General features: G+C 37.7%; 1 protein-coding gene across 5 annotated transcripts in view; it reads right to left on the reverse strand.

Annotated features, from left to right (window-relative positions):
* Positions 1-15,525, reverse strand: part of arhgef18b (rho/rac guanine nucleotide exchange factor (GEF) 18b) — a 68,762-nt gene that overhangs the window by 32,647 nt on the left and 20,590 nt on the right. For all 5 annotated transcript variants that reach the window (XM_053634426.1, XM_053634423.1, XM_053634424.1 and 2 more), the window contains 4 exons: positions 14,802-14,910; positions 13,232-13,457; positions 1,616-1,683; positions 819-870 (listed from right to left, as the gene is read on the reverse strand). In XM_053634426.1, coding sequence (XP_053490401.1) covers positions 819-870; positions 1,616-1,683; positions 13,232-13,457; positions 14,802-14,910 — 455 coding nt within the window. The remainder of the gene's footprint in view (positions 1-818; positions 871-1,615; positions 1,684-13,231; positions 13,458-14,801; positions 14,911-15,525) is intronic.

Here is a 15,525-nt window from a genome sequence, read left to right on the forward strand (position 1 = left end):
TTTAACATTTATGGAAGGAGAATCTACATACAAAGTTTGCCAGCATACTGTTACAGTAAAATAATCAGTGATGGGGTGGTGTGATGAAGCACAGTTACTGTTATACCCCAAAGTTGATGATTTACCTATAAACGCACTTTTCCTGGTTTCCGGTCGAGTGCATGCTGTGCACGTTTTATCTGCCGCTGCTCATCGGCTTTTCTGTTTGTTTGCGACTATGTCTGTTTGTGTTTCCTCCGTTTAATGTTTTCCAGCAACTGCTCCAGATATACGTTTCTACATTTCACATAGTGCTAATCTGGATCTTCAAATAACCCAAAAAAGGGGATTTATGATGGCTTGGAGTACTTCTCTCTTTGACTCTGCTTTCTAACCCACTGCACTTTGGACATTCTCACCAGCCAAATGGGAGCCCTCGCTTCTTCAGTCCCCCTTTGTTACAAAGTGCTGACACTGGAGACTCCTTCCATAAATGTTAAACATCCCGTTACAGAAAACTTCACCATATCAATGAGCTTTGTGTAGCAGCCACCGTACAAATCCCTGTGCTGTTGCTACAGAAACGATAACGTATTAGAACAAGGGCGTTAATTATAAATAAACCTGTGATTTGCAGCTGCACTACGGTCAGTGCTACTGTTACAGAAAATTAATCAACACCTTCTGACCAATCAGATTCAGGTGTAGCACACCTCTGTTGGTTCACATTGTTTGAAATTTTAAACCTATTTTATTGCAAAAAAAAACACCATATTCATATTAGTACTTTATAACAAGACAATGAAAACTGGTCTGTCAATAACAGCTTTTTAACTCACCTTGACTATAGGGCTGAGCAGCCGCTTGGCTCTTCAGGGCAAAATCTTTACTCTGTCAAGAAAGAAAAAAAAAAAAAAAAAATCACTAAGTAAGACTTACATTTATTCCTTTCTGCTGGTTTATCACTTTCAAACCAGACCAACCCACGGAGAGCAGATTATACGGCAATAACGAAATACAGCCGGCATACTAATTATTTGCCCAGCTAGACATTCTTCACTGAACCAGTTTAAATTTCCAGGACAATTATTTCTCACAAGCTTGATATGGATGGCAACTGTAACCACGTGTGGGTGTGGCTAGTGATCGTTCAGGGATTAGAAATGTTATTTTAAAACGTGCTTAACCGATTAATAAAGTTATTTTATAAGTATAATCCAAACCTAAAAGTTTTCCCCAATAGACCTAAATTCCAGTCTAGAATTTGTCACTTCCTGCACGCATAGTTAGAGAAAGAGTTGACGTTAGACAGCCGCTATAGTCGGGTTTTTTTCCGAAGACGTGCAAGCAACAAATCACACAGTAAAGAATAATGAGGCTCTGAGAATGTTGAACACAAGTACACGTTTCTGGCTTAGTGGAGTGTTTGGTTTTATTTGGTTTTACTGTCTAGAAGTAGAGTAGGCTATTATATGTAAATACAGTTATTAACTGTTCTTTTATTTAATTCTAACCAGTTTCCAAAAGACGATAAAGGTATGGAACGCTGGAACAGAAACTTAAAAACATCACTGCGGCTCAGAACAAAGCTAAATAAAAAAATAATGTGGTGGATTAGCATGTGTAAAAATCTTACCTTGTTCTTGCTGTTGCTACACTCAGGCAGGAGACTCTTACAGCTTTTGTGAACGTTAACAGCACAATCTGCAAAATTAAACGGGAAATAATAATAAAAAAAAATGGGAACAAAACAATAGTTAATGGTTTCCTCCCCCCAAAAAAACCTAGCTTGCTGGCACGAGACACGTGATGCTGCAGATCGTAACACATCAATCAGATTTTACTACATGTACAAATTTTTTTATTATTTTTTTTTTTTTTTTTAAATCCATCCACTGTTGCATGCTATAATCGTAAAAGTAAAAAAAAAAAAAATACTGTATGCCATCTTTCTAGTCAAGGAAAACCCTCTTTTTTTCCTAATTAACACTTCAGCTACACTCTACAGGATGGGGTTTATAACACGCCATTTCTGAGTCATGCAAAGCCACCATATCTCTCAGGCTCTCGTGCATACAGCTGCGAAGTGACACTGTCAGGATTAACACTGGTCACAATGTGGTGAAACCTTAGACTGCTGCGCCACGCCCAATAATGTGTGGTGAACATCACTATACATCATAACAGCATTACTGAGAGATAATAACTAGCTATAAAAGCATGTTTTAGATGTGTAGCCATCACTTGTTTTCTCTAGCAAAACTAAAATGTGTGCTGGGCTTCCCCATCAGTGAGTTAACATTACATATTCAGTGTTATATGAATCACACTGAATACATGTGAAGTTTCAAGCAAAGAGGAAATATACATAAAGACTTCAACATCCTAAAAATCTAGGGATTGGGTTGTCCACTAGAACCACATAACTCCAAGGTCCTCATATGTACAGAATAAAACACTGAGTTGTGTTGTTCGAGGAAAACAACTGGTGTGATGAAGCGGTGTGACTTTTACCACTCTGTAGATTATTTTCCTACAACAGGACATCCTGAAGTGTATTATTCCTCTTAAACAACAGCAATTACATTACAAAAGATTACATTGTTGATACTTAAGAACACACTTTTTAATCCATTTATAGTTACAGTTAAAGTTCTATAAACAGTCGTTCCTTCACCAGCCTCTTTCCCCCCCCCCTCTCTCACTCTTAAAATTAACAAGACAAAAAAAACAACAATAACACCACAGACTGACATGTTCCCAAAAAACCGCAAAAGAATACATTCCACTGTCCTGAAATTGTCGAGAAACAGCTTTACCTCTTTAGCGCAGACACTGGAGACTCGGTCTATACAAATTTTTAATCTGATGGATGGATTTCCGCAAGACCTTACATGTTAAATGAACGAATATCACCAGTATTATGAATGTGATCTCTGAACTCATGTTGATCCACAAAGTGTCTCACTGCCTTGAACATCAGTGCTTCAGTTTGCATGTCTGGTCATGTGACCTTTTGGGGCAACACAAAATGAATATTCAAAAGCAAGATATTTTTTGCATATTAGACATATCACCACCATTTTGGATGCCAATTTTACACTCTTAACTTGACAACAAAGGGACCAAAGCACATATATGGCTCAAAAATAGCAGATTAAATAGATCAATTTGATTCAAAATGATCACCCAACCCTCAATTTCACGTGTGCTGGAACAGGGAGTGGTTTTCCCCTCAACGCCAATTTATAATCCTTTTATCACAAGCAACCCTTCAGACTTAAAACATGGTCAGAGGTCCCAATACTGCGAACAAGAAAATCCTAGTAGGCAGAGACAGAAAAAAAATAAATAAATTTTAACAAGAAACTCTGTCGTCTCATGATGGCAATTTTTTTTTCCAGATGTGCAATAAGCAGCAGTAAAGAAAACAGCAAAAGTCATCCCTCCTTCTTGTTTTCTATTGGCTTACAAGACCGAGAATCCCAGAAGCAAACATGTTCATGTCCCGCATCCTTTGCCCTTTTCCACCAGAAACATTTTATTCTGACCTGTTTTAACTGGAAACGCAAAAAAAGCGTTTCCACATTCTCCTCTATCGCCTTGTATCTAAAGTAATTGAGCACAAGTCTGAGATTCATAAAAATCCCAGTGAGAGTGTTCATGAGAAAGAAATTCATGCTGGCTTGGGGGAAAGAAAAAAAAAGGGAGGAAATGCAGCGAAGCGCGTTAATACAGACAGAGTCACGGACTTGCCAAGTGCAATCAGCCCCATGTGACCACTCGGTCCAGCACACAGCGAGGCCAAGAAATGCTGATATGAAGGGAAAAAGTCAGCACTTCATGTCTAAGAGCTCTAAAGCAGAAAACAAGGGACAATGCTAATGAAATGAAGGTTTATAAATTCCACAAAGGCTTTAACGTAGCAAAACGTGAAGCGAAAAATCAGTCACTTTCAAATATGCATTATACAGAATTTGTACAGTTTATCCACTGCGTTTAATAACAACAGATTTTGGAGGCTCAGAGGAAAAAAAATATACACAAGGCTAATGACACTATAAAATTGCCTCTTTAACACAATGTCCAATTGAAATGCCAATGGAAAGATCACACTCCAGTTTTTATTCAAAATTTTAAACCTTGTCAATTTTTCTTAACTTTAGAAAGCAAACATTTTTAAGACTTTTAAGCATTTGTATGAACTCTATTATACAGAATAAAACTGTATAATTATAAAAAATAAAAATTAAATAAAAAAGAAACACAAACTTACTCTGGCTCTTACACCTCGACTCTGCGCACTTTGCTTCTCTAGAACTCAATTATAAAACTTGTATGGTTGCACTACTTGTATTGATCTCAGCTTGATACATCTCTTTGCTTGTATTTTCTCATTTGTAAGTCACTTTGGATAATAGCATCTGCTAAATGAATAAATGTAAAACTGAGCTCTTTTTTCTTTGGACTTTGAACTTTTCTTTAGAAATGTGCAGCCATGTTGTACTTCCTTTTGAAATAGAAAGTCAGAGTGGCAGAATGTTGAACTGCAAGACTGACAACATATTAGCCTTCGAGATACAGCACACCTCCTCGAAGATGAACAAACCTGACAGTAGCTTATTGCACTAGCTACATATAGAGAACAGTGAAGAGTTTACTGAGAGCCTTTTTTTCAACTATGGAGGATTTCACACCACAACCTTTACCCATGTTTGTGTACTTTAACCAGGACAATATGCTAGACAAAAAGCTGTATGTGCCAGTTTAGCCAAGGTCGAGCATTAACAGAGCCACAGGACTGTCACCAGGAGCCATCTGACTAGTCTGAGTGGTAGATAAAATTACTGACTTATATTGATGGAGACACTCCGACAGTATATTAATACCAAATCACATTCTCCATCAATTTGAGGAAGCGACATTCGGCCACTGAACAGCCTCAAAAAAGTCACATAACCATCAACACACAAACTCCGACTATTTATTCTGCACCAAGTGATGGTCAGAAAAACTATGACTACAAACTATGTTTACTGCCAACAAGCTGCTACAGTAGAGCAAGACATTAGTGATGTGTCGTTCACTTTGAACGAATCTTTAATATGACTTGGGAATATCGAGTTGTCTCAGAGAGTGATTCGTTCATTTTTGACCATGCATGCACTGCAACATAGGTTCTGTACAGGAAGCAAAAATGATTAGTTCACGTCTCAAGTCTTTGGGTTCGAGTCCTTCGTTCATCACGTCACAGCCCCACTGCATTCAGCCTATGAGGCGGTCACGTGATGAATGAACGAACAACCCGACCACGAAGACTCGAGACGTGAACTAATTTCCGTTCCTGGGGAATAGACATGATAAATGTGACGTGACAAAAGAAAGAAGGACTCGGATCAGGAGGTGACGTGAACTAATAGACTGCATCGCCTGAAGACCTAATGCTAAGCTATTAATGAATCATTTCTGTTTCTCATAATTCAGCCTTGGTTGCATTAACTTATAGTTCATTTTTTATTCCAAATGTGATCGTTTGCATAAATACTAGATGCGTTGGGGAATTTAACTTGAAACATTTTAATTATATTCTGCTGAAATTAACAAAACAAATGAAATGACTCAAAAAAAAAAAGATTCGTTCATTTTGCTGAACGAGATTCAAAGATCTGAGTCAGTAAAATGATCTGAACTTCCCATCACTACAAGACATGGCCCTCGGGGTGGGATATATACATTCGAGAAAGCATTTAATTGGACAAACACAAGACTAGTACAATATGAGTCAACAAAATTTGTAATTATTTTCCCAGAAGTGAAATCTTACTAAATTAAAATGAGAAGAAAAAAGAAAAAAAGAAAGAAACCAGCAACTCTGAAACAGTAATTTTGATATCAGGGAAACTTTAAGTAGGATTTTGTGTTGAATATCCAAAAGAACTAGCTATGAATACTCCATATAAAACAGATTTTCAAAGAAAACTTTATTTTTAAAAGAATATTTTAACTTGTTAAACTTAATTATAAACTAGCTTCTCACACTTGTTGAATAATGTTAGTGTTGAATATTATTGGTGTTGAATGGTGTTGAATATTGTTGAATATTGTTGGTGTTAGCTACAAACGACGCGGTTTCCTTTTTTCCCCGGTTTGTTTACTTCACCTCGAAAGACGTCTTCAGAAAGCGACCAGTAAGTAGTACTCTGCTCGCTGACATACCCAGCCCTCCATTCACTTTCAATGGGCTTAAAATGAGGCTAGCTAGCGTTAGCTTTTGTAAGCAGTTAGCGCTATGGGCAATCATCAACTTCTGGATAAAGGAATTATTGCTAAAAACTATTAAAATAATAGTTTTTTAAACTATTAAAATAAAATAAAAAACTGAGAAATAACCTTCAAAGTCTAGCCATGTTGGTCGGCTAAAGCTAAAGCTAACGTGACTACATATTAGAAATAATGATGGCGAACAGGTGAGGCGTGCAATTAAAAAAAAATAGAAAAGAAAAAGAACCATAATGTCAGTTTAATTCATAGCGTAGTATTGTACAACATGGTATTAGACAGATTCAGGAAGTGTTCTGTATTAAACAAACAAAGATGATAAAACAATAAACAAATCAGGCCGAAATGCTTGGCTAATAATGGTAGACAATAAATAAAAGCTCTGCGTGCGCACTCTCACTCCCTCCCTCTCTCTCTTTCGCTCGCTCACACACTCTCACATAAAACGCACCTGTAACGTGTGACACAGCTGAGCGGTTTAACTCCACAATTCCGCTCACTTCCAAACAGCTTCCTTCCAGGATTTTATTTAAAAGTCAAAACAGATCTGTTTGACAACCGCTTCAGCGTTACAGCCGCCAGTAATCCTGCTGCTCTCGGACTGCTGTTGATTTCTCTCGGCTTCATCCCAAATCTCTCCCTACTCCCTATATTCCTGCACTGTATGGCTCCACCATTCAATACCGGCCCTAGCCCCTATGTAGTTCACTATTTATCTAATACGAAGTCGTTTGAGGATTAACCCTCTGTCCTCTCCCGAGCTCCCAAGGCATTGTGGGAGCAAACTCGGTGCATTCCGAAGGTTTAATGAGTCAATCAGTGCTGTTTCTCATCATGAATATAATAATAATAATAATAATAACATTTCACTGTTGAATCTCGAATCTGATTGGTTAGAATGTGTTGATTAATGATCTATAATAACAGCTCTGACGATAGCGCAATTTCTACGGTATAATAACAATTTACAAAGGGATTTGTGCAGACAGATTATAAAAAAGTGTATAATCATTGATATGGTGACGTTTTCTGTGAGAAGAGGGTTTATGTAAAATTTATGGAAGGAGTCTCCAGTGGCAGCGCTGCATGGGCTTTTGTTTGTTTGTTTGTTTTGTTTTGTTTTGTTTTTGTCTTATTAACTTCAAAAGAGAGAAAAAAGAGAAAGGATGGTGAAGGAACGACTGTTTATAGCTTCTATAATGTAAGTGAGAACAGGAACCAACTTGTTTTGTGGATGTTCCACCACATTAAAACCATAAAAAAGTATAAATATGTCAATAAAAGTATGATGTTTCAATTAAAAATGTTTTTTAATCATTGCTAAATCACGGTGGTATAAGAGGAATAAGATGTCAAGATTTTTGTCAATGCTTTGTAATGTTAGTTGATAATTGCCCAAATTTTTTGGCTATATCTCTTTTAGTGTCTGAATGAGCAAATATAATCACTTCTCTCTTGTCATTGTTTAACTGGAGAAAGTTTTTAGACATCCAGCATTTAATATCCCTAAGACAATCAATGAGAATTTTCTGGTAATTTGATTTTAAGGGGAGTGTGTTGTTTTTCAATTTCTTGCATTTTCCCTCACTTTTCTCACGTCTACTGGAGAAAAATCTGACAAAATCTGGCATGAACTACACGCAGGTGACTTGTGCAATCTGAACCCGGAAATTTGACTTAATCAGGTGCATAAACCAACTCCAAATATGTGTAACTTTCCCACATAAATATTGATGCACAATTTTAGACTGAAAATGCCTTAAATCCCTCTTGATTGTAGGTTAAATGAAAATCTATAAGCGTGTAATTTGTGTATGCAGCTTTGTTGTGTCATATCTATTGCTTTTCAAAGCTCTGTGACTGATGACAGGAAACCGTAGCTTTCCACCTTCAGCTTGAGCTGCATGAAGCCTGATGAAATACATCAGCTGGATTTGTTTAGTAAGCAAATCTCGCTTGAACAATTATCCATCATATTCCCCAGGCACACTGGTTGATGCTTTTCAATGGCCGCTTGTTCCTTAGTGATCATGGCTTTTGTCAGCCTGTGTGACTCAACATAAACATAAAAGACCCTCTTTGGTCATGCAGTTTTAAACCCAAGCAACAAATAAACAGTTCATCAAGCTAACTGAGTGGCTCACATCGCTGCTGAATTCTAAATCAGTCGTTCCCCTTTCCTTTATGTACTTACTGTTTCAGTGTCGACTCTCACAAACCCATTTTAAGCTCACACAACGCATATTATCTGGTAGCGTTTCCCTGTCCTGCACCTTTACTCCCACTCGTCTGGAATATTCCATCAGCTCGTTATTATAACCCCTGAGATTAAAGAGTGTGTCATCCATTAGCTTATTATCTCAAAGTGCCAACATTACAGATTAAATTGAGTCTTAGAGTTGAGCTGTGAGCTAATTAGAGAATCTTTATAATTAGGTGTCCTAATAACATCATAATAATCAATGGAATTAGCTAACTTAGCTAGCTGACTACTTAGCTAACATAACATTAGCCTGCTAGTCAACTAGCCTCCATTTGATACAGCACACAAGTCCCAAATTGGCAATGAAAGTTTCTTAGCAATTTATTTCAATTTATTTATTAACCAACAACATCACTATAACATTAGTTAGCTAAAAGTTAGATTAGAAAGCAGGAACTTGGGCTAAAATGTTACCACATTATCCCATAACCTCGTACATGATTGGTTCTAAAACATTACATACGTAGCCCTGCCCCAAATCAATTGTATACAGAAGTCTTGAGTTTTCATCATAATCAGTATCCACGAGGAGTCTGATGAATGAAAATCGTGTTTTGTAGTTTGAATTTTAAACAAGATTCAATGTAATACAGCAATCAAATTGTATTGCATTTGGTTTAAAGGTGACCAGGTTTTTATTTGTTGCAGCTCTGAGATTATGGAACAGCATACCCATTTTATATAGGCATTTTATATAGGCATTCCAAGGGAGACATTTTCAAATTCAGTTAAAAAACTTAAAACAGGTGTTTGAATCGTTTTAAGATCTGTAGTAATGAGTCTTCTGTTTCTGTCCTTTAATGTTTTCTGCTTATTCATTTATTTTATTTTATTTGTATTTTTTCATTGCTGTTTGAATTTACTTGATTTTATTGCACAGCATTCTGGCTGACACTTGTATTCTAATGCACAATATAAACAATGGTGAATTGACACCATGCTTCATGCTGGATGAAATGAGCACAGGGAACTTTCCCCTGATATTTAAATGCGATATGGGCTTTAAACAACAAATGGACTGTGAAGACATTTATTTCCCCTTTCCTCTAAACAATGAGCTGTGAAAACTGCCATACTGCAGAAGTTTCATCAGACTGAGGAAGTAAGAGTGACAAAATTAACTAACACTTGCTCTAAATGACAGCCAAGGTTTATGTGTTCTCATGCTTTAAATAGATTAAACATTTTTTATCGCAGCAGTTTTGTGTGATAGAAATGTTATTTCAGTTTAAAAAGTAAACATTTATGTTGCTTTATTCTTTCAGCTTTAATGCAGACATTTAGCCATGTGTTATCCGCCAATAGAATAAGAAAACTACAAGCTTGAAATGAGTCATAATGTCCAGAAATAGGTTTAATGATCTTATATTTGGTTTATTGTAATCTTATAATAAGAAATACTAGATATATTTGACTATATTCAAGATATTTTCACTTGACAAGATGAAATGTCTTTTGCGGTGCACCAACAGGCCAATAATGGATACACATTTCAGCTCATAACTCTAAAATGTTTTGCTGCACAACTGTCATTTTATGTTTATTCCCTATGAAGGGCAGTTATATTGGAATGACCATCATTTTTAGGTATAACAAAGCATATTTTCTAAGCACTCCTTTTGATTATTGATTTATGATGCCAGACTTTGGATACATGGAAACATCTCCCTAACATCTACCTTGTGTTTAAGGCTGATTTTATCTTTGCTGATCTTGTTAGTTTGATTAATTTGCACAAAGATCAGTGCTTGTGTATGTCATACAGCTAAATAGAAAGCAAAAAGCAAAATGCAGAGCCATGGCATAACATACAATTGCAATCAAAATTATATAACCCCCATTGCAAGTCAGGTTTATTGTCAAAATGTACAGAATTTCAGCTGTTTGCAATGAACAAATCAAACAAAAGCAATTGAAATAGTTCAAAACAATGAATGCTTCAAGTGGTTTCCCCAAATTCAACTGAAAATGCAACTTATAATAACTTCTCCAGTCTCAAAATTATTCAACCCCTTCATGGCAAGCATCTTTGGTATTTAGTAGAGCACGCTTTTGCTGTTATGACCTGCTGCAAATGAGATGCGAAGCCAGACACCAGCTTCTGGCAGCGTTCCTGAGGAATCTTAGCCTATTCCTCATGAGCAATGGCCTCCAGTTCAGTAATATTCTTGGGTTTGTGTGCTGTAACCGCTTTCTTCAAACCCCACCAGAGATTTTCTATGGGGTACAGGTCAGGTGACTGTGATGGCCCTGTAGAATCTTCCAGGACTTCTTCTGCAACCAAGCCTTGGTGGAATTTGAGGTATACTAGGGATCATTGTCCTGTTGGAAGGTCCAATGACGCCCAAGCTTCAGCTTCCTCATAGACGGCATGACGTTTTCTCCTGGGATTTCCTGATACGTCAATGAATCCATCTTGCCTTCCACACTCTGCAGGTTTCCAGTGCCAGAGGATGCAAAGCAGCCCCAGAGCATCACCGAGCCACCACCATGCTTGACTGTGGACAGAGTGTTCTTTCTTCATTTTCTTCCTCTTGACATACCGCTGATAAAGCCTAAAAGGTCCAGTTTTGTTGTTTCATCGCTCCACAGAACAGAATCCCAAAACTTCTGTGGCTTATTTATATGATTTTGAGCCAACTTTTCTTGTGCTTTTGGGTCAGTGGTGGTGTACGTCATGGAGTTCTGGCAAGGATACCTTCTGCGTTTAGTACGTGCCTTATTGTACTCACTGAAACCTCAGTGCCTTTTGCCACCAAGTCTTGCTGCAGGTCTTTTGCAGTCACTCGAGGGTTTTTCACAACCTGCCTTCTCAGAAATCTGGTTGCAACCATTGATAGCTTCCTTTTTCCGCCCCGTCCAGGCATTTCATGTATTTCCGCATCTAACCAGTTCAGGTATTTCATGTGTTCCAGCTCAAGCACACCTGGTGCAACTAATGAAGCCCTCGATTAGTTACATCAGGTATGCTGAGACAACAGCTGTTTTACATATTTGTGCTGTTGTGACGGATTCTATTCAGGGGTTGAATAATTCTGAAACTGGAGAAGTCATTATAAGTTGTATTTTCAGTTGAATTTGGGGAAACCGCTTGAAGCATTTGTTGTGTTAAATATTTCAATTACTTTTGTTTGATTTGTTCACTGCAAACAGCTGAAAGTCTGTAAATTTTCACAATAATCCTGATTTGCAATGGGGGTTGAATAATATTGATTGTAACTGTATTTAATTTCCTATGCATATTAACGTTATTAATAAACAGAGATTGGTTGGCGGTAGATTGTGCCTTAAATAATTAAGTGACAATTTCTGAATACCTTCAACACATGCAGTGATTTTATTTAGCATATTTCCTCAACTACTTTAAAAATGAATTCCTAGCTACGCCACTTCAAACTGTTGAAAATGGGTCCGAATGATAAAGATGTTGCACAATGATGATTGTTAATATTATGCTATTAAAGTGTACAGTAGATACGTTATTAAAAATGTGACATTTTTAACATAGCATACACAGTCTGTGCAATGCAAAAAATGACATCTTAGCAAGTACAAATACCATGAATATAGCCACATTTATCTAGTGTCTCTTAGGCCAAACAGACTTCATATAAATTCATAATGAACTTTTAAGGTTTCTTCCTCTTAACATCTTAGGGAGTTTTTCCTTGCCACCGTCGCCACCGGCTTGCTCAGTTGTGATAAATTTGCAATTTTAATATCTGTATACCGTGTTGATATTTCTGTAAAGCGGCTTTGAGACAATGTCTATTGTAAAAAGCGCTATACAAATAAAATTGAATTGAATTGAATTGAATTATTATAAGATTACAATAAACCACATATATGATTATTAAACCTATTTCAAGCCATTTGTACTCATTTCAATGCAATGTAACATAAAAGCAATACTATTAATATGATGATCTATGATGATCTATGAATCAGAAGACGGAGATGACTGAAATAAATGTAGGAGTGTAGTATATTGCTGATATACATATTGCTGCATTTATAATCCTAGCTGTAATTATCACATTGATATGTGCACATTTCCTGCATTAAATACTCACTGTGAATGCATAACTCAACTCTTAAATGCATCTTAACTAACAGAATATTAAGGAATACTATGGAAGGAATACTAAGCAGGAAATACTACATTAAAAAACAAATGTATGCAAAATGAGGTCACGTGATGTTAATGATAATGATTAAGGCCTTCATTTTGCATGTAGCTAGTCTTGTAGTTATAGATACAGCTTCCTTTACTTGCTAGCAACATTACCCTTGCTATCAACATTCTGGTTAATTGACTAAATTTTGGGTAATGGACATACATCAGACTATTTCTTTAATATAAACTTGCATTATGGTTATATTCTTATTAGAAGTGTGACAGCTCATTATAGTTGGCTAGATCATTTCTAATCCCTTCTAACAAGGTATTAGAGGTTTAGCCTGGGGGATTTTTCCACACACTGGGACTCTTGCTTTGTGCAGACATGCTACATGCAGCTTTGCACCATAGGAAGAGCAAACTCGGCCACAGATGGAAAGAAAACAGGTTGCTTTTGGTGACAGTAGCTGTGGTTAATGCTGTGTGTGGAGTGTGTATGAGTGTGTGACGTGCATGCAGGGGCTGTGTGCACATGCAGACATGCGAGTGTGTGTGTGCATGTGTGTAGTGGCTGTGTGTTTAGTACTCACTGACACACTGCAGACCATGCTTCCTCTGCAGGGTCTTGCTGCACAGTGAGCATGTGGCTCGGCTCGAGAAAGAGCCACGCACAAACTGGTGGCCATTACAGCTGCTGCTAACCACACAAGTGCTCTCCTTCAGCTCCCTTTCCCTTTCTCTCTCCTTCTCTTTCTCCTTCTCCTTTTCCCTCTCTCTGTCTCTCTCTTTCTGCTGCCCCTTTTCACGGTTCTTACCCTGGAACAGAAAGACAACAGAAAAGAACATGCTCAAATTTATATGTTCATATACTGTATTTTATTATGTTATTAAATTATTATGTATATAAACTTGCATGCATGTGCACTGGTGTAATACTAATTATCATCCATCCACCCATTCATCCATCCATCTGTCCGTCCGTCCATCCATCCAGCCAATCATCCATCCTAGCACTAATTCATCATACCTCCAATGTTTTATATCTAACCAATCATCTATCCTGTGCTCCATTTTGTCATTAAGCCATCCATTCTCTCATCTATCCTTCCATCAATTCATCCATCCATCATACTGTACATTTATCCTTGTCCTTCAATCCATTAATCCATTTTGTCATTAAATCAAATCAACCAACCAATAAATTTCACTAATCTTATCATCCATCCATCCATAGATAACCCATCATTCCTACCACTAATTCATCATACCTCCAACCTCTTTATATCCATCCATCCATCCAAATATTCATCCCTCCAATCATCCCCTCAATTCATCTACCCATCTATTAACCCCATCACTCATTCTAACATCCAGCTATAGCATCAACACACATTCATTCCTTTATCCTCTCATCCATAACCCATTCATCCACCCAGTAGAATTGATAGATCCTGTTATCCATTCAATACCCATCCACTGGATTGTGTATCCACCCATGTTCCAGTTACCCTTACATACACTCATGCACTTACTCATTAATCCTGTCATACATGTACATTTATATATAACTCAAGATTTCATGCACTATCACTGCAGTACTGTACAAATGTATGTTAACGTGTCATGTAACTAAGTAAGATGACCAAACCATCCATCTATCCATCCATTTTCCGTACCGCTTATCCTACACAGGGTTGCGGGGAGCCTGGAGCCTATCCCAGGAAACTCTGGGAACGAGGCATTGCAGGCCACAATCACACACCCATTCACACACTACAGACAATTTATAAACGCCAATCAGCCTACAACACACGTCCTTGGACTGGGGGAGGAAACCAGAGCACCCAGATGAAACGCTTGAAGCACGGGGAGAACATGCAAACTCCACACACACAGGGCGAAGGCGGAATTCAAACCCCCAACCCCGGAGGTGTGAGGCAAATTTGCTAACCACTAAGCCACCATGCCTTCCTGACCAAATCATCACAAGATAAAACTTTCAGTTTTAGTCTTAAATGCAAATGGGTTAAAAAAAAAAAAACAGGAAGTTACAGCACATATTGCTACAATATTTCCTGTAATCCAAATCATGGTGCTCAAACAGAGGAAGTGTGTTGTCCTGCAGAATAATAAATCATCATGAGTGTTATGTATCCTCACCTTGTCTTTGTTGAAGGATCCGGTCATTCGGTTCCTCAGCGAGCTCAGAGTGCGTTTCACCTTTGTGCCCTTCTCTGTCCTCTCCATTCTCTCCTCCTCTTCCTCATTCCTAAAGTCCCCAGAGAAGAGGATAAGTGACAGATTTTAGAGTATGTGAGGGGAAGTTTGAAAAATTCTTCTAATATACAGTTTACAATTTTAATGACAGAAAACAGTAGCCTCTGAATAAAATAAAAATATGGTGAAAATATGCCTGACAATTATAGTTTTTCTCAAAATATCTATATTTTAAAGATCTAATGCAGATGATTAGCCTCCTTCACTGGGAGCATAGAGAGACCACTCAGAGACCACGCCTCCTTGATTGCAACTGATGGACACAGAGGCCACACCACTCCTCCTTCACTATGACAGAAACACACAGACTACACTTTACTGTTTCTTATGCACAGAGACCACACCTCCTTTATTGTGACTGACAGACTCAGAGACCACTATGTGACAGAAGCACACAGTCTACGCTTAATTTACTGTTTCTTATGCAGAGAGACCACGCCTCCTTCACTGTAACTGAAGAATAGAGGACACGCCTACTGCACTGTAACTGAAGAATAGAGGACACGCCTCCTTCACTGTAACTGAAGAATAGAGGACACGCCTCCTTCACTGTAACTGAAGAATAGAGGACATGCCTCCTTCACTGTAACTGAAGAATAGAGGACAT

Source organism: Ictalurus furcatus, chromosome 10 (genome assembly GCF_023375685.1).
Source record: "Ictalurus furcatus strain D&B chromosome 10, Billie_1.0, whole genome shotgun sequence".
Lineage (NCBI taxonomy): Eukaryota > Metazoa > Chordata > Actinopteri > Siluriformes > Ictaluridae > Ictalurus > Ictalurus furcatus.